This window comes from Eulemur rufifrons, chromosome 18 (genome assembly GCF_041146395.1).
Source record: "Eulemur rufifrons isolate Redbay chromosome 18, OSU_ERuf_1, whole genome shotgun sequence".
Taxonomy (NCBI): domain Eukaryota; kingdom Metazoa; phylum Chordata; class Mammalia; order Primates; family Lemuridae; genus Eulemur; species Eulemur rufifrons.
In genome coordinates this window covers 16,424,466-16,449,177 of record NC_091000.1, presented here as the reverse complement: position 1 = coordinate 16,449,177, position 24,712 = coordinate 16,424,466, and the positions used below count along the sequence as shown (strand labels likewise).

The window sequence follows — 24,712 nt, the reverse complement described above, 5'->3', positions numbered from 1 at the left end:
AAGCATCCTTCTGTAAAGAGTAGTTTTCACAATATAGAAACAGAAGCAGAATTTCGAGTGTTCTCAATTTCAGTTTTTTTAATCGTGTGTAATAGTTGTCACAAGCAGAAGCCAGATTTTCTAAAGCAAACCTTTCCCGTTTTGTTACAGCTGGGGAAAATTCTGCGAAGCCCTTTTATGAAGTTTGTGGCACACGCGGCTTCCTTCATCATCTTCCTGGGCCTGCTTGTGTTCAATGCCTCAGACAGGTTTGAAGGCATCACCACGCTGCCCAACATCACTGTTATTGATTATCCCAAACAGATCTTCAGGGTGAAAACTACCCAGTTCACATGGACGGAAATGCTAATTATGGTCTGGGTTCTTGGTAAGCCTTTTAAGTGCCCTAATTTCTACCAAAAAAATAATTATATAAATGATTGCCCCCTTTTCTATTAAAAAATGTTATTATATCTTATATGGTGACAACATCACCATTGTAAAATAAGCTAAATAGCAAAATAATCAAATAATTTGGTAGCTAGATAATGCTAAAATTTATCCCTTAACAATAAATGAATGTTTTTTATGAGTAACCTGAGCCTCATTACAAACAAACATGTTTCAGAAATCTGACTTCAATTATTAAACAAAATGTAAGTTTTTAAATGTGACTCACTTTGGTAATCAATTATTTAATTGAAATAGTTGTGAAATAACCTGGTAGCTATCACGAAACTTAACTGATGACTAAAGAACTTTTATATTGCTTTAGTTCCAAAGATTTTAGAGGAGTTTTCATTTTTAGAATATTTGTTACTTCACCTCACAATAACATTTTGAAAAGGGGTATTAAAGTAAGAATTTGAAGTAGTGCAAGAAACAGGATTCATTTTTCACCATCCTAATAAACAGAAGTTGGAACCAATTTGTCTATTGATTATTAATACAAAGTTGTTTTTGTATATTCTTTCTATTTCATCCACTAGGATTCTTGGTATTTTCTCACTTTCTGAATTAATAGGTTAGTTCCTTCTCTAGCTCATTTACTCCTGTGGCCTCAGCCTGGGTCAAGTAATTATTTTTTGAATTTTACTTTGAGATACTACATTTCTTTTTAAAATTCCACCATATTTTCCCTTTATATAATCAGGACAGTTTGTTAAATTGCAATGTTTTGTCTTGTCCCAGAATGGCATTTTCTGCTTTCAGTTTCTTCATAATGTCCTAGAACCTCCTACTTAAGTGTATTGTCTTTTTCAAATTTCTGCTTCCTCAGCATGAAGCAGAAATGAGAGGAGAGGTTAGGGCCATGACGTAAGTGATCATGGATGATTAGGAAATTGGTCTTATTGTTAAAAATCTTGGGGGCTTATTTCTCCAGTAATCACTATGGTTTGATAACTGCATTTTCTTCTATGCTCCAAGAGTCTTATAGGGCAAAGTCCTTCTACTTGAAGAGCCTTGCTGGTTTATTTCCTGCCCTCCTTCCTGCCCTCCCTCCACCTGTATAAGAATAGAGACATTTCTGGTGCCACTTGTAGAACTCTGTTTCTCCAAATTCCAACTCGGTAGGAATCATTTCCTTAGTAGAAGCTACTTCTTCCATGTAACTCTGCCCAGGGCTTTGGCGAGTGAACAGTCAGGGACAGTCAGTCGGTGCTTTGTGATGCCTAGTACAGTGCTTTATAGACGGGGCATTTTAGAGTCTAAGCTATAAAACTAACCTGTACCCTCTGTATTTGTTGTGTCAGGAATGATGTGGTCTGAGTGTAAGGAGCTGTGGTTGGAAGGACCTAGGGAATACATTTTGCAGTTGTGGAACGTGCTCGACTTTGGGATGCTCTCCATCTTCATTGCTGCTTTCACGGCCAGATTCCTAGCTTTCCTTCAGGCAACGAAAGCACAACAGTACGTGGACAGTTATGTTCAGGAGAGTGACCTCAGTGAAGTCACACTCCCACCAGAGATACAGTATTTCACGTACGGTAAGTTGTTGGCTGCAAGGCCCTCTTAGGTTTCAGGAAGGGTATCGGAACGCCATTTTGGAAGGAAACGCCAATTAAGAATATGTTTAATACGAGAGGTGTGTTGAATGTTTATGGACAGTGGAGAGAGACAGCATGAGCTTTGGAGCTTTATAAAACTAGATTCATATCCAGGCTGTGATTCTCCCTTGCTGCGTGACCTTGTTCAAGTTAATTTGCTTCTCTGTGCTTCAGTTTTCATACCTATAAAAAGATTTTGTAAGGTGGGAGAAAATTACCTTTAAGCCTAACAACATAGTTACTCTCAGGGCAGGAGCCTGTCTTGATTAGGGAAAAAAATAGCTTGATAAACTGCTTGATGTGGAAGGTGAGTGCCTGACTGCAAGGATTCGAAGAGATAAGATAATAATAGGTGCTGAACTGCTCTGCAGACAAAGTGAACAAAAATTCAGCAGAGGCAGGAAGTGGTGCTAAAGTGACCATGAGAATGGAAGCTCTGGAGAACCAGCAGAAATATTAGAGAGGACGTGCTTTTCACATAGCATGGAATGGGGCCAAACTCCTCTGTATCACGAAGAGCAGCTGCCATCCACCATGCAAAGATGCTGATGCCTTCCTTGCCCAGCACAAACCCCTGGTGATGTTAGCCCTGCTTTCCTTGAGGCCAGATTGAGGAGTTGCAGTTAGCAGATTTCATGTAGTTGTAAAATCTTAAGTCTGGGAAAGACTTTAGAAAGTATTGTCTAATCCTCATTTTATAAGTAAGGAAACTCAGGCACAGAGTTTAAATGTGTTTTGGTTGTGAAAAACAACTCTTTATGAGTATGATTAGGGCTTAGTTGTTACAAGTACAAGCCATGTTAACATTATTGAAGGATGGACTCCTGCTACAAAATGTAAGATGTAAATTTCACACATTGAGAAATTGAAACACATATCTCTTACTGTCAGCAAACAAAGATTTTTATATACCAAGGAGACCTGTTCAAATGAGCCAGTGATCACCATTTATAATTAAAGAATTAACTTAGATTGTATTTATGTGTGATATATATCTCAACTATTTCATAATCTATTTACTTAAATTTATTCCTGTGTATTTAGAGCCTATTGTTTGGAGAAAAATTTGTGGTTGGTTTTGATCAAATTTTTAACCTTTCAAAGTCTTGGTTTCTGCATCTGTAAAAAGACCATAATAATAACATCAAATCCATAGGGTCCCTGAAATCAGTGTCTGACACCTATTAAACGTTCAAGAAATATTCATTTTTGTGTTGTTCCAAAAGTCTACAATGCATCCATTCTTTTGGGGGTGACTCAGTTCACACAAAGTTAACATAGTTTTTCACTGCCAGTTCTGCTGCAAACTTAATAAATGACCTTGAAAAGGTTGTTAGGGGTCCTCATTCAGCATCTATATCCACAATTTTTTCACTTCAATGGCATTTTACATTTTCTAGGGACAAATTATATTGCTCAGATATCATCAGCACCATTGTGATTCAGTGACATTCTCACTCCTTACAATATGGCATTTTATTTGCATAAACAGCTAGATAAACTAATTTCCCCACAAAATATGGAAAAGAAGTTTCACTCCAGCTGTGCCTGTAGGATGACAAAATACTTGGTCAATAAACCTAATAACTTAGGGGACAAATCAGTCAGTTCAGTTGTTTTGTCATCCTGGACACAATCTATGTGTCTATGAAGTCTTTTAAAACCTTTCTTCATCTTTTATATTTTATTCTGTTTCTGCTCAACGTGAAGTCAACTTAGTACATTTATAATGGTATTTCCTCCATTGAAAGTAATGTAGAATTTATGTTTCTGGTTTAACATGAAAAAATAATGCCTGAACAGTTATTAATAATTAAATCTAGAGTAGTTTCAACCGAGATGGTAACCACCTACCTATAAGATAGATCCTATTTGAGGTATTTACTTTGAATAGTTAGCAGTGAATAGAAAGCTCCATTTTTAATCTCTTTCTTTCTTTTTTCTAGCTAGAGATAAATGGCTCCCTTCTGACCCTCAGATCATATCTGAAGGCCTTTATGCCATAGCTGTTGTGCTCAGCTTCTCTCGGATCGCATACATCCTCCCTGCAAATGAGAGCTTTGGCCCCTTACAGATCTCTCTTGGAAGGACTGTAAAGGACATATTCAAGTTCATGGTCCTCTTTATCATGGTGTTTCTTGCCTTTATGATTGGCATGTTCATACTTTATTCTTACTACCTTGGGGCTAAAGTAAATGCCGCCTTTACCACGTAAGTAAGACATCTTATTAAAAGGTATGATAAGGAGAAATTCTAACAATTCTAGATGAAGCAAAGGAAAAATTTCAATGATTATAATAAATATGTTTTTAGGAACAGGAAAAAAAATCCATTAAAAACTGTTAGTGCTCGTATGTGATTACGTTGCTCCGAAGGCTCATCTCTGAGCTTAGTGAGTGACCACAGAATGGATCATAGTTTGGAAAAACCCTAGACAAAACTGGATATTTTAGGAGAATGGAATAACAAATTTCTAATACTGGAAGTCTCTTATATTACGTATGACATTAAATTTTGTAGCCAGTACTAATCTTTCAAAAAAGAAGCTTTTGTTTTAATGTATTCACTGATCAATACAGGAAGTTGAGTAAGAGGAAATTATCGCTAAATGTTTTACAGGCCACTGGAACGGTAATGCCACTTCCTTCCTTTGGTCATACTGGTTTCTGCATTGAAGACTCACCTCCTCCATGAAGTCTTCCTTGATTAAGCTTCCTTAGTCATGGTGCCTTTAAGATCCCTAAACATGGAGACATCCAGATTGTGAGGGCCTTTCTCTGCCATTGGTGTCTGGTTGTCACAGAGATGGGGCACTCTCTCTGTGTTGGGGTCCTTCCAAGTAGGGAGATCATAAACCCTCCCCGCTCTCCTTTTGCTCCCTAAAATGTAACAACTAGAAACAAACTACACATTTAATAAGTTCCCTGTTGACTATAGTAGAATGTCAAGTCCTTGCAGGCATAGATTCTGAAATGACTTTTTAAACTAGTTAATATAGAACAGGTCTTAGAGGTGAAAGAGACTTGAAACTCATTTTTATTGTAATGAAGAAAAAAAATCTGTTTTAACCCAGTGGAGAAAGGACAGAATTATCCTGCACCCAATGCCACCCTTGCTCCCTTCCTCCTTTTAACTCTATGGTAACTCACTTTATACATTACATTTTCGTCACTTTTGTTTTAGAAAGTGGCAGCCTGATGTGGTGGAAAGAACATAGGCTGGAAAATCAGGCAAACCTGGATTTGAATGCATTCTCTGCTAGTTTCTAGCTGTGGCCTTTGGTTAAGTTACTGAACATTTCTCAGTGTCAATTTCCTTATTTTTAAAATAAGCACGATAAGGTTTAAATGAGGTCGTTGTGAGGATTATGTAAGTTAAGTTATATAAAGTCTCTTGCCCACAGTAGGAGCTCAGAACTGCCAGTGTCCTTTCCTTTTTTTCCCTCATGCACACACATGTGCTCCATATAGATTCGAAGAGAAGTTAGTGGCAGGAAGGTTTGCCAAGGAGCAAGAGGAAGGAGCAAGAGAATTTTGTGATACAGTTAAATAAATGACAGGAACAAAGAACTCATGGTTTTCCTTAGTTCCCTATCAGCATCTGTGCTATAACATCATGCAATCAAATGTTCCGTAATAAAGAATATCTCTGTAAGAACAGGAACCTTTCTGTTCAACTCTCTGTCCCCAGGGTCTAGCAAAATTTCTAGAACATAATAATAAGTGCTCCATCAATATCTGTTGAATGAATAAATTAATAAATAAGCTAGCACTTAAACCTACAAATCTATAGAATTCATTGTTATTTAGAATCTGCTATAACAAATTTTAAAAAGTACTATTTCCACAAATCTTTTTCTGGAAAAAAGACTTACTTTGAACCTTTCTTTATAATGGAATTTTATCTATGTCACTATTTAAGGATTATTTATTTGGTTCACAGATCAACGATTACAACTTGGTTGGGTATAAGACAAAACCAGCCAAATACGTGTTGCCAAAGTTCATTTAAAGCAGCAGTCCCAAACCTTATTGGCATCAGGGACCGGTTTCATGGAAGAGAATTTTTCCATAGATTGCGAGGGAATGGTTTTGGGATGATTCAAGTGCATTACATTTATTGTGCACTTTATTTCTATTATTATGACATTGTCACTTGCCACTCACTGATAGGATTTTGATACGAGTCTGCAAGCAATTGATTTATTATGGTCTCTGTGCAGTCAGACCTCTCTGCTAATGATAATCTGTATTTGCAGCTGCTCCCCAGTGCTAGCATCACCTCCTCAGCTCCACCTCGGATCATCAGGCATTAGATTCTCATGAGGAGCTGCGACCTAGATCCCTCACACATGCACAGTTTACAGTAGGGTTTGAGCTCCTATAGAATCTAATGCTGCCGCTGATCTGACAGGAGGCGGAGCTCAGGCGGTGACGTGAGCTGTAAATACAGATGAAGCTTCACTCCAGCTCTCCTGCCGCTCACCTCCTGCTGTGCTGGCCGGTTCTTAACAGGCCACATACTGTGCAGGTGTTGGAGAGGAGGGAGTTAGGGACCACAGATTTAAAGGACAAAAGTAGGTAATTAGTCTGATGAGAGCCTACGTGCTAATTGTTATGATAGAAGAATCAGGAAGTAGATTATGTAAATTAAAGGGAAAGAACAGGAGTCTTTCATTTCTAGTTAAGTATTATTTCTAGGTAGGTAATATATCTTGTGACAAAAATTCCAATAGAGAGAGAGGTGTCTATAGGGAAAAGCCTGTCCTTCTCTCCACCTTGGCCTAGTCTCCTAGTTCTCCTTAGTTCCCAGAGGCAGTGGTTTCTTTCTTTCTTTCTTCTTTTTTCTTCCTAGAGATGGGTCTCACTCTGTCGCCCAGGCTGGAGTGCAGAGGTGTGATCATAGCTCACTGCAGCTCAAACTTCTGGGCTAAAGCAATCCTCCTGCTTCAGCCTCCTGAGTAGCTGGGACTATAGGCATATGCATCCATACCGGCTAATTTTTTAAATGTTTTTCAGAAACTGGTCTTTCTGTGTTGCCCAGGCTGGTCTCAAACTCTTGGCCTCAAGCAATCCTCCCACCTCAGCCTCCCAAGTTCCTAGAGGCAATGGTTTCTTTTGGATACTTCCAGAGATATTTATTACATAAACAAGAATATAAGTATTTGTATACCTTTCTTTTTTATTCAAGTAGTAGACTGTTTCACACTTGCTATATGTTATTTTTCACTTAATATAATATCTCGGATATAATTTTATATAAACATGTGAAGATCAATTTGTCTCACTTTCCCCCAATATCTGCATAGCATTCCCTTGTATGGATGTAGCAGAATTATTTAGCCTGACCTCTATTGATGGATATTTAGATTATTTTCATTCTTTCCTACTGCAAATGATGCTGCAAAGAATATGTGTGTACATACTTTTTTTGAAGTGGATATATAATTTTAATCCCAACCTTGTTATACTCCAGAAAACTGGATTTAAATTTCTAAACCACCTGCAAAATCAAACCCCAAATTTCCATCCTTCTAGGAGAAGGGAATGGGCATTGTGATATGACTTCAGCTTTCTTCTACTGAGTTCAGAGAATTTTCACTTGAGGATAACTTCAGAAAAGCTAGGCATTGGCACCATTTAATCACCAGTTCCTGAAAACTTGGGAGAATAATTTCTGTTAAATATTCATAGCAGAATAATTCTATTCTTGGAGTATTTTATGATGGCATTTTACATCTGTACAGTAGTCAGACCCTAACTTGTTTTTACTTTTGACTTTTTAATACCGAAAACTGTTAATTTACTTACCTTGTACCTTATTTTTTCAACAGTGTAGAAGAAAGTTTCAAGACTTTATTTTGGTCAATATTTGGGTTGTCTGAAGTGACTTCCGTTGTGCTCAAATATGATCACAAATTCATAGAGAATATTGGATACGTTCTTTATGGAATATACAATGTAACTATGGTGGTCGTTTTACTCAACATGCTAATTGCTATGATTAATAGCTCATATCAAGAAATTGAGGTAAACCTGTTTTCTATCCATGGTGTCTATGCTTGTCATCCCATTCTGATAACATGCTACATCTGCTTCTGTAGGCTATGCTGGAGTTCCAGCTCACGTGACAAAGAGGCTTATATCCAAGCAGAGGGAGCCTGGACCTTTCCCTGTGTTTGCCACTTGGATAGGTAGTCACACACTTTCTAGTGTCTTCTAGGAGCACCTCGGGGGTACCCCTGAATTTACTACCACTCTGCCTTCTCTCAGGGTGTATTTCGGAAGTTTTGAAATTAATGGCTAGAAGTATTGGCCGTAGGGAAATTATTCTCTCCTTGGTTAGTCAGCCAACCATTCTTCCTAGTAGAAAAATTACGAGATGCTTGGCAAAGATTGATGATGTTATTTATCCATTCAGAATGTTTAGTATTCTTTTGGTTGAGGATTAGGCTTGGTTTGGGACCCTTCTTCACTGTTGTAGATATGTTTTCTTATGTCCTCCAGTTTAGTGTTCAGTATGTTTTTAGTGCTTTGCTGTTTGTGAACTCCACTGAATCACTGTGTGTTTTAGAGACTCATAATGTCGTGTTCTTAAAGCAGAAGTCAGGTCCTCCGTAAATAAAAGCCCTGGTGCTCTGAACGCCTGCTTGGGGGTGGTGATGGGTGTCTGGGCTGTGTGAACTGCCTGAGCCAGCTTCCTCCACCCATGGGCCCCTCCAGTTCATTTCTTCTGTCATTTAGGGTGGTTATGCCTGTTACCATGGGCAGCACTGAGGATAGAAGGATATGGAAGACAGGTCTAGGCTACTGAGGCACTTATGTGACATTTGGGGATACGTGGCAGACACATAAACTCCAAAAAGCAATGCTTCTGAGTACCATTTTTGTTCTTTTGCCCTTGAAGTATAATATGCTGTGTGTACAGCCTGACTTGGGTGGGTCTAGACGAGGAGGGAGGGTGGGTAGACAGTGGGGAACTGCTGTTGAACTTGCATAATTGGCTGGGGTAGGAGCTGGAGGGAGGAATTAACCTTTCTATTCTTCCTGGCCTCTGAATTTTTCTTGTCTTTTTGCTTTGCTTTTGGATGACAGACTAGAAATTCTGGTTAAATTTCAGTGGGTACAGACAGAGGCATAAAGAAGAGAAAAATTTAAAAAATGAGTGTCTTTTTATTTGAAAAATGAGAATATGATGTAGGCCTATCGAGATTATATGTAGATAAATGTGTATAAGTCACCTCTTTCAAAAACATAGTTTAGAATCATTGTAAGAACCTGCGGGCATCAGTTACTAGAATGTTTAATTTCTAAAATTAGTTATTTCTTTTCTGTTTTTGTGACACAGGATGACAGTGACGTGGAATGGAAGTTTGCTCGTTCAAAACTTTGGTTATCCTATTTTGATGATGGCAAAACATTACCTCCACCCTTCAGTCTAGTTCCTAGTCCAAAATCATTTGTTTATTTCATCATGCGAATCATTAACTTTCCCAAATGCAGAAGGAGAAGGCTTCAGAAGGATATAGAAATGGGAATGGGTAACTCAAAGTCCAGGGTAGGTATCAAAAACGTACCAAGACCTTAAAATAAATGTTTTGTCTCTTTCTCCTTGTCTTTTGATGTTTGTTCAATAACTCTTATATGTGAACTTAGAAGACGTTGGAAATAACTGTCCATTCCATAGTCTTTCATAGACTAATACTTAATATCTTCATAATATTTTGAGAAATCACTTAGTCTGTGCCCTGCTTTGGATCAGAACCTCATGTAAACTACCAGATTAAAAACAAACCAAAAAACTTCTTTAACTTGTTAAAAGTTACCAGAAAAGTTATTGTTAGAAAACACTTTGTTTTTGTGTGTTCCATGCTTCTCATCTGTTACGCTGAAGTTAAATAGTTTGAATCTCCAATTTCCCCTTGGTATAGGTGTAGTTCACCACCACCATATTCTCCTTTTTTTGTAGAAACCCTTTACTGAACTAAATGATCTTTTTCCTTTAGTGTTACAAAATAGATACAGGCCTAAGAGCATCCTCAAATAACTATAAATACCTCTTTATAAATAAGCAAGAGTGGTTTACCCTTGAATTGTCCCAGTTGAGTCATACTTTAATTTTAACAAAGAAGATAATTTTCATGATGGCACTTTATTATCGTGAACTTAATTTTCAGAGATAGAATTGGTATAGGAGACAGAAGGATATGGGCAAACCTCAAATAACAGGGAACGAGGCAGGTAGGAGCAAATGTGTGGGGCTAAAATACAATTTTGGGGTCGAGCATGGTGCTGCATGCCTGTAGTCCTGGGTACTTGAGTGGCCGAGGTGGAACGATCGCTTGAGCCCAGGAGTTCAAGGCTGCAGTGAGCTATGATTCCACCACTGCACTTCAGCCTGGGCAACAGAGTAAGACCCTGTCTCTTAAAAAAAGACTATGTATGTAAAATATATAATTTTTGCCTAAAATTGTGAAAATGGTCTGTAGCTGTAATACCCCAGAAGCCCAGAGGATATCAATGTTATCTCCATAAAGAATAGGCCTTCCTGAGCAAAGGTAGATATTTTTCTCAGTTGAAGCAGGATTAATGCAACTTAATTTGTTGCTTTTTAAGATAGATAATGCGTTTTCAAGATTTGTAATACTCTAGAATCTTATTGTTTAAGAAAGCGACCTTTTAAATCTTTTTTGGTTTGACCTGGATTGGGGCTTTACAAGCTATTAGGTTACAGGGCAGTGATTGGCCGTGACAGCCCATGATTTTAAGTAATACCTCATGTGCATGCAGTCGGAAGCAGTGCAATGTAAGGAAGAGAGCCTTGGTGTTAAACCCGGATTTAAATTCTGATACCCCTGACTTATTAGCAAGTAACATGGATAAATCACTTCACCACTCTGATCCTTAATCGTCTCACCTGAAAGAGAACTTTTTAGGGTTATTATGAGGATTATATGAGAAAACACAAAGTTCGAGCCTCAACAAGTATCAGTACCTTTCCTCATTCACGCTTTACAAAGTGTTTTACTGCGCATTTGAACCTCATGCAATGCTGTGAGGTACGTGTCATCATTACCCCCATTCGACAGAACAGACAGCTGAAACCATTCCAGTAACTCAGTTATGCAAGATCACAAAAGCTAGCCACTGCAGGGGTAGGTGTGCAGTTCAAGTCTGCTGGCATCAGGGCCCAGCTGTCGCTGCTGAGTGCAGCCTTGATCGACGTCCTCCCCACACGCCATACCTTCAGCTGCAGGGTAGTAGCTGGGCAGCTCCCGCTGCGGAAATTGACTTTGTTATTGAAGAAGCCGTGTTCTTCGCCGGATTTATTAACTGAGGCTTTATTACTAAAAAAGGTCTCTCGAGTGTGGATGCTCACAGCTCTCGCGCTTCATGGAACACACCTTGAAGTTTCCTTTCTGTAGCAACAGGTTTGACTAGCTTCCTTCCCGATACTGTCGTAATGTAGAAGGCGAAATGCTAAAAATCAGGTTGAGAAGAGCACACCCACGTGGCTGCAGGCTGCCTAGACCCCTCTGAAGGAAACGTGGGAGGGAAGCTTTCCATTTAGGCTGTCCTCTCCCGCCTGTACGGCGCCCCTGACGGGAGAGACTAGCTTTGCTCAGAAAGCCTGGAAACGGGGAACACTGAGCGCTGGCCCCTCAGCAGGCCTGCGTCTTGGCTGCCCAGGCTTCCCACAGCCATTTTGATTTCATCTTTTAAATTGTACATAGAGCTGTTTAAGTCTCTTTAATACTATCCATAGATACTCTCTGGATCTTGAATGTGGTAGAAATTTGGAGAAATTCTATTTTTCTATTTTGCTTTTTTAGAAGAGAGAGGAAGGAGCCTCAAGAAACCGTCCCAGCTAACCTACACAGCTAACCTCAGTCAACAGTCAGATACTGACCTCCAGTGGCGTATTGGAGAATTACCTTTGTTAACCTCGGTTTTCTCCGGCACAATTTTAAGAGAACAAAGTTAGGAGGCTCCTTGCCTATCGATGCCACTTCCTTCCTCCCTAGCATCCCACACCTTCCTGAGTTATAAGAGTGGGAAGTCAGGTCTTTTTGGACAAGGAGCCCTGCCTTTGCATCACACCTTATAAGTGGCAGCTTACCCAGAAATAAGAGGCAGTCCCTGTTCATATACATGAAGAGTAGACAGTACCTGTGTGTGCTCTTCTTACTTTCTCTTCTTACCCACTCAAAAGCTAAACCTACAAAGAAAAAGAGGGAAAAGAAATGAAAATCAAAATTCTTTAGTGCAACTCTCTCCGAAGTTGTGAACTGGGCTCAGTCTGAGGCCAGGATCCTTTGGAAGATGTGTTACTTTGGCTAATACTGTAGGGCTACAGAATACCAGAGGTACCAGCTGCACGTATAGTGTGCTTCTGTTCAAGTCGAGGAGAACTTAGGCTCATGATCAGATTGAACTGCTTCTGTGCAACTTCGCCTTCTGGATGCCATGAGTACATTTTGATAAACTCCACAAGGTCCCCAGAAAAAATTATTTAGTATGAGCCAACTTTTTAACATATATTTTCAATTACACATTTCAACTATAGTAGTACATCTTGCCAACATTTTGGTAAATGTAAGCATATTACTCACATTAATTTCTACCTTTGGGATTATATCAAATCACTTCTAAAACTCAGCTTGCACAAAATGTTCCTCGGAAATGTTGACTCCAGATAAATTATCAAGGAGAATAAAGTGGATTATATTTTTGATTCCAAATGAATGTATTCTGATTTACTAGGTTAATTGTATTTTTTCCTAGTTAAACCTCTTCACTCAGTCTAACTCAAGAGTTTTTGAATCACACAGTTTTAACAGCATTCTCAATCAGCCAACACGTTATCAGGTAAGCATTCATTAGTCGTATCTCTTGATCTGTCTGTAGTTCTGTGTGTGTGTGTGTGTGTGTGTGTGTATAATGAGTAGAATTATAGTCTTCAAATGTACCATGAGAATAGTACAGAACAGAGGAAATGAGAAAATAGTAATTGGAGGGGCTTTTAGAACAGAGTCCAAGCCCTTTTTTTTTTTTTCTTTTTTAGCTGAGTGAAAAGAGTTTCTTTTGCAATATTGAAAATAAAGTGTTGCTACAATTTCCAAAGAACACTTAGGTATACCTTAAGCTGGAGAAAACAGTGGGAGATACAGGGTATAAGAGAATGAATACTGCTCTCGCAGTAGGAAAACCGGATAGCATCTCTCCAGGTTTTTCCTTGAGATGATCCGCTTTTTAAATGGCTTGTTAGGCTATACTGTTTCATTAGCACTATTTTAAAATATATTTTGCATTTTGATATTGGATGTGACAGTTAAACACTATTCTCCAGCCCAGAAGAGATTATATTTCTTTATTTTTCATCTGGTTGGTCATTTTGAACATCAAATCTTTAAATTTCTCATGTGTGTAAGGTCACAGACATGAGGATCAAGGAATTTATAATGTATTGATGATGTCAGTTAATGGGTACAGTCCTCTTCTTTATATAGTTTTCTTAAGAGCAGGAAATTCTGCACAACTGCTTGGCACACTGATTGTCAAAGCCTTGCTTTTAAGCTTGTGTTTATATTATGTTATATGGTTGTACTTTATTTATTCATTCTTCTATTGATGGACATAGAATATATTGTCAATATTTAGCTATTATAAGCAATACTGCAATAAGTAATCTTATATACATAACATTTCAGAATGTTATAGACTTTTCTGGTTAAAGTATATGTGAATTTTAATTTTTTAGCTATTATCAAACTGGTATCGATGGAGCTTGTACCAATTTACATTCTTATAATAAATGTATGAGAGTGTCCATTTCATCCTCAATTTATCAATAATGTGTTACTAAAGGTTTTATCTTAGCCAGATAGGTGAAAATGGTTTTGCTTTGCATTTCCTTATCATGAATGAACTTGACCTTCATTTTATGTTTAATGTTCTATGTACTTATGACTCAATATATATTTGCTTTTCTTGATGGATTTTTGTTATCAAGATGAATTTTTTATATTTTAAGAATATCAGCTTTTGATAAGAGTTGAGAATTTTTTTCACCAGTTTGTTGTGTGTCTTTTTAATATTTAAACAGATTTTTCCCCATCCACAGCTTTTTTATTTTTGTATAGTTAGCTTTACAAATTTTTCAGGGCTTCAGGTTTTGTGTACTATTTGGAAAGATCTTCCCCCATATGAGATTATTTAGTAACTTTAGTAACTTTTATTTCTTTAGTACTTTTACTTTTTACACTAAAATATTTTATTCATATAGAATAAAATGTCCAAATATATTTTTTTCCAGATGATTACACATCTGGGTGTGTTGAATAACCTATTGATTTTAAATGCCACTTTTATCATTTACTAAATTCCTGTTTATATTTAAATTTATTTCTAGGCTTTCCATTCTGTTCCATTGATCTAACTATTCATGCTATAGAACTACATTATTTTAATTATTGTAGTTTAAAAGTCAAACAAATGACAATGGAAAAACCAAATTCTGCCAAAATATTTAAAGAGGTTTATTCTGAGCCAATGAGTGACCATGGCCCAGGGAAGCACAAACCCAAGGGTTTCTTTTATAAGGGCACTAATCCCATTCATGAGAGCTCCACCCTCATGACTAATCATCTTCTAATACCATCATATTGGGGGTTAAGATTTTGACACATGAATTTGGGGTGGACAAAACATTCAGTCCGTGACAATGAGTGATAACAATTGTTTAACTGTTACTGATTTTTGTTTCATGCAGTGTGATTATAATAGATAAAACTTACCTTTAAAAAATTCCAGAGTGTAGCCTGCTAAATGGGGATTTTCCTTCAGAGTGTAATCCCTGGGATACACTAATTCTAATAGTGCTATCACAACTCTGAACATTTTTAGAACATCTTTAAAGAATACTTTTATAATTAGTTCATAAGACACAAAAATATTTCATTACTTTCTGGTTTCTGAACTCAGTTAATTATTCATATTAACAAGACATAATGCCATGCCTTTACATTTTTTCAAAAATAGTTGTATCCAACTTCAAAGAAAACATAGCCATCACCAACAGGGTCATCACCTTGTGTGTTTTACATCCAATTGAAGGTTTTTCCTCCAAAACAGTTTCTTCAAAGACAAAGATTCAAATGTGCCTCAAGGGGCAGCAGAGGAAGAGGTTCAAAAATGCTTTGATCAATGACAGTATTTATTCTAAAATAAATTATTAATGGCCTGCTGAGATAATTCTTTGTGTGTAAAGAATTGTCTTAAAAACTGAGGGTGTTTTTTTCTTATTTGATCTTAGCCAAAAGGCCGAGAAGCAGTAGAGGTGGTTTTTCTCAAGGTCATAAAGACTTGGAAGGATGGCTATGATTGAATTCTGCTAATTTTAACAATGTTTTATTGAAAACCTGTGTTAGTTTGGTTTTGCAAAGTTAAAAGCACACAGATAAATTAAGCTATTTGAATAAATAGAAATTTATTATAAGAGTCCACAGAAGCTGTGCTGTTAAGTTCTTAAGTCTTATTCTCTTTGGTGTCTCCTGTTGGCAGCCACCTATTAATCTGGCTTTGCCTTGGGAACACCTTTGGCCCAGATAATGCTGGATGGTCTTTGGCCCAGGTGGTGGTCTCTGGTCCAATCCATGAAGGCTACTATTGCAGGATTGGTTTTACTGGAAGCATATGGCAATTTTTCTCTGAAGGAAGCAAAATGAGACATTCACATTGAATTCCACTCAATGAGCTTCCAGGCACATTCAAGACAACCCCTATTATGCATGGTCTTAGGTTATATGGATACAAAGATGCAGGCATTCCTTCAAAGATCTCTCCCCTGGAGCAGAGTGGCAGGTGAGGTGAGGAGGAAGCAAACATTCACACATCACTGTAGTATGGCTGTGTGGAATAGCTATGCCTACATATGAAATAGAAATAAATATAAATAAATGGTATGGGAACCCAGGAGAACCCAGAAGAGGGGATATTTAAAAGTCAATCAAGTAGGAAAAACAGCAAATTTATATTCTGTTGCCCCAAAGAGCAGAACTTGGACTAGTGGTTAGAAGGTACAGTGAAGCAGATTGTGGCTCAGTACAAAGGAGTTGTTTTCCAACAGCCGCAATTGTCCAAAAATGGATTAGACTGGCTGTCTGGAAAAAGTAGTAGGCTCTCAATCACAGGTGTTTACACCAAGGCTGTGTAATGGTGATCTGTTAGGAAGTCTCACAATGAGTGGTGTGAAAATATGAAAAACAACGACTTCCAAGGTACCTTTCCTCTCTAAAATTTTACTTTATACTTCGGAGTTATGTGTGTACAAATCAATCTTCATTTACACTTTTTAGATTACTGAAATTCATAGTACAAAACCTACTGATGCCAGTCAAATTTAGCTTCTTTGTAGAATTAAATGAAAGGATGAAAGTAAAAGTACCCGATACAGTGCTTAACAGTTGTTAGTTGAATATGAATCAATAAGAAATAAGTGAAAAGAAAAGCTTTCACTCCTTTTGGGAAGGAAAGTATCCAATCATCCACTTTTGTGTACCTCCTGCCTTACCCCACTGCCTCCACCTAAGAGGTAATCCCTAAGAGGCTATCCTAAAGTTTGGGTTTCTCATCTTCTTGCTTTGGTTTTCTTTTCAAATATAATTCACTATATTTCCAGATAGTCCTAAAAATATATTACATAGATTTACTTGTTATTGAGCTTTATAAGAACAGTTTCATACTTTGTGAAGTCTTCTGCAACTGGAATTTTTCATTCAACATTATGCTTCTAAGATTCATCCACACTGTTGTGTGTGGCTGTGGTTCATTAATTTTATTAATGAACACAATGACATTACATTGTGTAACATACCGTGAATTGTCTGTTTTCCTATTGATATTTGTTTAGATTGTTTCCAGTTTTTTGCTATTTTAGCTAGAGTTACTATAAACATTGTTATCTCTTCCTCCACATATGCAAAGTTTTTCTAGGCTCTATACCAAGGAGTGCACTTTCTGGGAGAAAGGGTATGTAAATGTTCAACTTTAAAGATAATTGTGGCCAGGTGTAGTGGTTCTCCAGCTACGAGGGAGACTGAAGTGGAAAGATAGCCTGGAGCCCAGGAGTTGAGGCCAGCCTCCCAACATAGTTGAGACCCTGTCCTAAAAAAAATTTTAAATAAAAATGTAAAAAGTTAAAAAAAAAAAGATAATACCAATTTTTTTCAAAGTTGTCTATTTACACTCATGCCAGTAAAGTATAAAAGTCCCTATTGATTCATATCTTTTCCAACACTTGGCATTATCAGATTTGTTACTTTTTCTGTTTATTAGATATAAAATTGTGTCTCCTTTAGTAATAATTTGTATTTCCCCCAAAAAAGAGTTTGAGATTATTTAATAAGCTTGTTGACCATTCACATTTTCGTCTCTGTGAAAAACGTGTTTGTATTTTGTCCATTTTTAAATTAGGTTATTTGACTTTTCCTTATTGAACTGAAGTTTAAAGACCTTCATATATTTAAATCTGAATTATTTGTCAGTTATAAGTATTACCAATATTTTCTCCCAGTCTGTGGCTTGCCTTTTCACTTTCATTATGGTATCTTTATACAGAAGTTTTAAATTGTGATGAAGTTGAATTTATTAATCTTTTCTATTGTAATTAAAATTTTTTATCTTGTTTTTTTAAAAAATCCAGCTCTACCCTGAATTTATAAATATGTTCTCCTATACTTTTTTTAGAGAATTCAAAAGCTTTGTCTTTCACATTAAAGATGAACATGAAATTAATGTTTCTGTTCATGGCATGAAGTAAAGCTCCAATTTAATATTTTCCATATGTATAAGCAATTATCCTGTGAGAGCACTTATTTAGATAGAAAAATAGTCACAATATATATTGTTATGAGAGGAAAACATGTAATAGAATATATAGCATTTAGAAAACGTAAAATATAATACATATAGTAATTAGTGTTAGTAATTAGTATGCATACAAAATTTAAGGAAAAGATATTCAAAGAACATATACCTGCAGTGATTATCTTTGGGTGGTGGAGGTATAAATGACTTTTTTTATTTCTTTTGTTCTTCTCTGTATTTTCCAAATTCCCTCTATAGAGCATATATTAATATATTTTTCTAAATAGTGAGAAATAAGGTAGTGTCTATAGGTGATAATGTAGGGCCAGTGCACCTTAACGAGAAACCGTTAGTTGAAAGAGAAACTATGAATTGAAATCTTCCAACTTAACTTTTTTAAAAAGCTTCTTTCATTTCTGAGGCCAAAGGGAGGAAAAAATAGTGTTTGTGGATCATGCAGTAAGTCTCAGTAGAAGGTGAGAAGGGGTTAAGCTGAAACTTGGGTAATTCTTTTGTAAATAGTTACATAAAATTCTTTTCCCCTGAGTTGTTTGTTTTACAGGTATGTGAGGCTCTTTGGAAAATGGGATCCAGGGTACTTATGTGTATCATTGGTGATCTAATCTTTTCATTTTGCCCAACAGCAGATAATGAAAAGACTTATAAAGCGGTATGTTTTGAAAGCACAAGTAGACAAAGAAAATGACGAAGTTAATGAAGGTAAGCATCTCCAATTTGAAAACATCCTTTTATAACTTAATGAACCTGGAAAACTTCATATTGAATCATACTTTAAAAATACAATCCCAGGTTACAGTTTGGTTTCCTCCAAGATTGATGGAGGATCTTATGTTTCATTTGTAAAACTTCATCTTTTTAAAGAAACAATTGTTAAAAATGTTGATCAGAGGCAATTTGTCTCCACTCAGGGTACCCTAACTGATTCTTAGAATGGAAAGACTGCTATCTTTCTAGGAGTTATTAAAATTCTTACATAAAATAGTCAGTAAGACAGTCTGTTTTTAGTGAGTTCAAATTAGTGTTAACGGTTTTCCAGTGATGCAGGTAAAACAGTGACTCAAACAGAATCTACATCTCTTTAGACAAACCTGTATTTTGTTGTCTGGTGTTTTTCTTTTGAATTTCACTTTTCTCCTTGGCTCCTGACTTAAGGATGCTTCTTTTTTTAAGGCATATCTGAGACAGGGCATCTGTCTGGACTATAAAAATTTTTTATCAAAGCACAGGCCCAGAGTTGGAAAGAAATCAAACTGGGAGAAATAAGTTACCCTAAAAATGGAAACTATACCTTCCAATACTGATGAGATGCCACTAGATCTACCTGTACTGATAAGGGAAGAAAAGGCTAAACTCAGTAAAATTGTTGAGGGCTTGGAAGCCGTCACTTAATACAAGGAATCCCTTGCAAATCTGAGTCAATCCAATGGTATGTGTATGCAGAAAAGAAATCTATGAATGTGTGAGTGAAAACCAGCAAAAATCCAATCATAGCGACCTAGAAACAGTCTCAGTGAGACAGGATTGGAGTGAAGTTTAGAAAGCAGAAATCTGATCAGTTGTACCATAACCTCCCTTGGGTGGGGTGGGGGAAACTAAGTGGGAGGAATTGTATGGCCATAACAACATCAAAAACAGGGAACATTTTCTAAGCCCTTGCACAAAAGAGGAAAAGTAATGAGAATTTGATGTTTTAAATAAAGTTCTTATTAAGAAAGTAGATCCTATAGCTCAACCTCCTCATTCAATAAATGAGGAAACTAATGTCCAAAGAGGTTGAGTAATTTGTGTTTCCTGAATTGACAGACTAAATACAACACATAGGGCGCAGTCGCCCTGTGACTTAGGAACAAGGAAGGTAGGATATGGTAGCAGGAGGTGAAAGGGGGTCCACAAAGGTACAGAATGGTGGTCCACAGTGGTTATGAGTGGTGTGGGAACCCATTTCTTCTACGAAAGACCGGCCTCAGTATTTCGAATTAGGTCATTTTATTCCCTTTATATTGCCCTATGCAAAGGCAGCACTTTTTTTGTTGTTGCCACAAAAGGAATCCACAAATGTTTTTTGTGCATTTTTGAGGAAGAGTTAGAATTCCTTAAAATGAAAAGGTTTTGACTTTTTTTTTTTTTTGAAACAGAGTCTCACTCTGTTGCCCAGGATAGTGTGCCATGGCGTCAGCCTAGCTCACAGCAACCTCAAACTCCTGGGCTCAAGCAATCCTCCTGCCTCAGCCTCCCAAGTAGCTGGGACTACAGGCATGCACCACCATGCCTGGCTAATTTTTTCTATATATTTTTTAGTTGTCTGGCTAATTTCTTTCCATTTTTAGTAGAGACGGGGGTCTCGCTCTTGCTCAGGCTGGTCTTGAACTCCTGACCTTGAGCGATCCTCCTGCCTCGGCCTCCCGGAGTGCTGGGATTACAGGCATGAGCCACCACACCCGGCCAGTTCTGACTTTTATATAATAGAAGAACACTGAAATTATACTTTAAAGCATCATGAAGATACAAGGAAATATCATCAAAGGTGTGTTTTACATGCTATTCTATTATAAAAAGCCAAGTCAAAGTACCAATGATTTGAAAAATCGTTTCTTAGATTCAAGGTAAATTTCTGCCCCCACTTTCACTATTCAAGGTCAGTGGCTTAACCTACATTATAATCATTTGCAAGAGAATCCAGTTTTTTTTTTTTTACTTCCCCTCCCTGCTCCAGTTTTTAATTGTGGTCTACATATGCCCAAAACACTGCCGAACTGAATTATGGGAGCTGTTGGTTTTAATGGCCAAAACTCTCCTATTCTCTTTGAGAGTATGGAGTCTACACATTGCCAGTGGCATCACATCTAAACTGCTTAATTTCACTGCTGCTTGTCACTTCCTTATGCATTGATCTTTTGTGCCAGGCAAACTAATTTCTGTTCCTTGACTTAAATTCATTACCATTGCCTTTCCTAATAAACACCCCTGCTCTTTTTCCTTCCCTTCCCTTACTTCAAGTTTGACTTAAAATTTACTTCTCCTATGTAAGTATTTGCCTGTTAAATAGATTGATTCATTTTTAGTAAAGCTTAAAGCTTTGCTATACTAGCAATGGGAGACAGTTGATGTAGGTGTCCACCCTTATGCATGAGGGAAACAAAAGGACACCTTTGTAGTCAGAAAGGAGATATCATGGCTGTAGATCAGTTAACAGCGAATCACCCTGTGTTAAAAGTTGGGTAAGCCAAAGGACAACACTTTAAGCTGAGTTTTACTATTAAAAAATGTAAGTGGACTATTTTTATACCCTTTTGCAAAGGTCAATATATCTTTAAAGACAGATGTTTTTTAAACATTTTAAAGAAAAAAAATTGAAATAGCTACCTTGGAGAGTTTATGAAGCAAATATATTCATATTGTATGAATTTCACTCTTTGTTCTTTTCTAAATCCAAAGAGCAAATTGCCAATTATACATTTTTTAATACTAATACTATAGGTGAATTAAAAGAAATCAAGCAAGATATCTCCAGCCTTCGTTATGAACTTTTGGAGGACAAGAGCCAAGCAACCGAGGAATTAGCCATTCTTATTCATAAACTTAGTGAGAAACTCAATCCCAGCATGCTGAGATGTGAATGACGCAGCAACCTGGAATGATGGCTTTGACTATAGCACAAACGTGGGCAATAATATTTCTAAGTATGAAATACTTGAAAAACTATGTTGTAAATTTTTAGTATTAACTACCTTTATCATGTGAATCTTTAAAAGTTAGGTCTTAATGATTTTATTGTTTTATCATGAAAATGTATTTTATTTCTCTGCCTTGACATTATAAACAATGACATACCATTGTATTTAAAGGCCCAATATTACTACGTTACTGACATTTTTATCCATTTTAGAGTAAACTCTACATCTTTGCACTACCTGTTTGCCTCCAAGAGACTGCCAGCTTCTTGGGGACTGGGACCATGTCTTATTCATCTTTGTGTCTCCAGTATCTAGTACAGTGCCTGGTACATAGTAGGTGCTCAATAAATGTTGAAACCAACTGAACTGCCAACAAAATACAAATAAAAATAAAAGGTCATCACTATGTAGCATATCTCCCCTTGTCCAAGTGCTGAAGAGATTTTTTTAAAAATAGAAACTGAAGAAATTTTACAACCAGCTATGACTTGGAGAGATTTTCTTAGAATTTTAGGTGTCACTGATAATCTTAGAACTATTGAGCCCTGAATGAAGAATTTAACAATGAAATGGGTTAATAGAAAATATGATTACATTACATATTTAAGTTTCATAGAATTGTCCAAAATAATGCATTAAAGATTTTTCTAAAATATATACTGTTTCCTTTCTGTCTTAGACTTTCATTTGTTGTTTTTCAGTAATGTGAATTTTTTTAAAGGTGGGGTTATGGAGAGTTGTTATTTTGTTATAACCTTCTAATTTCTGCCTCTACTTTAATGCTAAATAAGGTGTCAACAACTGACTTCATACCTTGCCCATTAGCTCCATTCTGAGTTTTGAAAGGTCTGTTTACAGGAAGAAATAGGAAAGAACCATGACTGTGTGGGTACCTGGAAAGACAGGGCCAAGCATTGCCAGGTGCGTTTCATTTCCTTTTGAGACATTTCTTGCCATCATTGGTTACAATGATTGACATCTTTTTTCTTATCAGAGGATTTCAATTCCACTTTGTATGCAAAATAGATTATGATCCAGCTGTATTTGCCTTAGTACATAACTCAGCTGAATACCGGTAATATCCAGAACGCCTCATGACTTTCACCGGAAAGAGGCTACAGGCCAGTAAGTCCCCTGGTCTTGTCACAGACTATACAACACTCAAAGTATTTTTTAACCAGCTGAGTTTAAATCTCTTATAGAGTTATCTTTAGCATCTTGAGTCCCTTCAGTCAGTTCCGTCAAGTTTTACAGGAATGCAAATTGTGATCATAGCTCAACGAGTTTTATAGGTCCTTAAAATTAATTAAACACATGACCTTTAAAATCATGGCTATCACACAGGAAGGCTTTCTAGACATGAAGACAAGAAGAAATGAACACTAAATGGAACTACATAAAGCTCTTTAAAGATTATTTCTTAATTTCTACTTTTTTCGGAGTTAAAACAAATTAAGAGAAAACTTTATACATTTTTTGCTATCATTGTAGAATATTTCATTAACTTTTGTGCTATGCTAATAATGTGTCTTAAACATTTTTTAAACTTTATGTACTTTATATCATGCCTTAGAACTGAATAAAACATTGAATTTTTCCATTGTTATATATTGCTATACATTGTATTAAAATAGTAAATACATGGAGTTTTTATAATAGATGATAGTTTTTAGTTTTATGGTATGGTCTAGGATTTCAGGTGTGGAAGTTTTTGCTTATACTTAGGGAGCAGAATATTTACTAATTTTCCTGTTTGGGGTTGGAAAAATGCTGAATGAAAAAGTGGCAGATTCAGCCAGCTGGGGACATTCAGCCAAGGATCCTTGGACTCTGGAGACCAGAGAGGTATGAAGATAAAGCTCATGTTCACGGCATTTACATCATGTGTGCACATTCTTTCTTTCTTTCTTTTTTCTTTTTTTTGTCTATGCCTCTCACTACTATAGAACTCTTAACAGGTTATTGTTTCTTTATTTACTATGCTTGTATAAAACTGATACAGTTTTACTAGTTGATCTTTTTCTAAGAAGGGGAATATGATGACAAGTCGTAGGGGATACTGTCAATTTTTTTTTTTTATTTTATTTTTTTTGAGATAGGATCTCACTCTGTTGACTGGGCTAGAGTGCAGTGGCATCACCATAGCTCACTGCAACCTCAAATTCCTGGGCTCAAGGGATCTTCCTGCCTCACCTTCCTGAGTAGCTGGAACTATAGGTGGGCCCCATTATGCCTGGCTAACTTTTCTTTTCTTTTCTTTTTTTGTTTTGTTTTTTGTTTCTGTTTTTGTTTTTTGCTGTTGTTATCTTTGATGCCCTGCCCAGATCTCCTCTGCTGGGCCAGTGCACCCATCTCCCAGGTACTCCTGTGCACTTCCCAGCTGATCACTTCCCCCAGAGAGTCGCCTTCAGCAGGAAGAAAGCAGCCTTGCACTGGATGTGATGCCTCTTCCTCCCCGTGGCTGAGTGCGGTGGGGGCAAAAAAGGCTGGCCCCTTGTCTCAAGTGGGGTCAACTTTTTGGTGCACTTCATTCTCCAGAGCTCCCGAAGGGATTAGGCTGGAACCAGACTCAAGCTGAGATGTATTCTTTGTTTAGCTTCTTCATCTGCCTTTTCCTGTTTCCTTCCCTCCCTTTCTCCTGAGAGCATTCCCTCAATGAATCACTGCATCTAAATCTTGTCAGATTTTCCCACCCTAAGACATAGGTATTAATATGGTAGCATATGGGCAAGGTGAGGATTAGTTTAGGGGATTGCTGTCAGAATTAGCCCTTCTTTTGAGGACAAAGATAGCTCTGGGTCAGCAAGTCCTTGCCCTATCCACTATTGTAACAGGCACAGTTGGGAAAACAAAGCTCAAAGAAGTTGGTGGGGCAACTCAGAGATGGTTGCAGTTAAGCAGTACCAAAAACAACTTGTCTAGAAAAAAACATTTAGGTGCTTACCATTAATTAAAGGATTGTCAAGTCAAAGCCTCAGTGTTTTTCTTTCCTTGTGACAGCTCTTCCTTTTTGAGCCCTTTACTCTCCTTAGTTCTTTTCTCAGTTAAAGATCAGATAGAAGAAAGACAACAACACTTCAACTGCTTCTTACTCCTACTGTTTAAAAAGTTTGGGACTTTGTAA

The 24,712-nt window shown here is 37.0% G+C and overlaps 1 protein-coding gene across 3 annotated transcripts in view; it reads left to right on the top strand.

Moving 5' to 3' along the window:
- Positions 1-21,534, top strand: part of TRPC3 (transient receptor potential cation channel subfamily C member 3) — a 59,521-nt gene extending 37,987 nt beyond the window's left edge. For 2 of the 3 annotated variants that reach the window (XM_069493224.1, XM_069493226.1), the window contains 8 exons: positions 151-367; positions 1,734-1,967; positions 3,974-4,238; positions 7,861-8,056; positions 9,375-9,584; positions 12,812-12,895; positions 18,538-18,613; positions 21,392-21,534. In XM_069493224.1, the coding sequence (XP_069349325.1) occupies positions 151-367; positions 1,734-1,967; positions 3,974-4,238; positions 7,861-8,056; positions 9,375-9,584; positions 12,812-12,895; positions 18,538-18,613; positions 21,392-21,534 (1,425 nt within the window). The remainder of the gene's footprint in view (positions 1-150; positions 368-1,733; positions 1,968-3,973; positions 4,239-7,860; positions 8,057-9,374; positions 9,585-12,811; positions 12,896-18,537; positions 18,614-21,391) is intronic. The other variant, XM_069493225.1, reaches the window with a different exon arrangement.
- Positions 21,535-24,712: the final 3,178 nt, after the last annotated feature.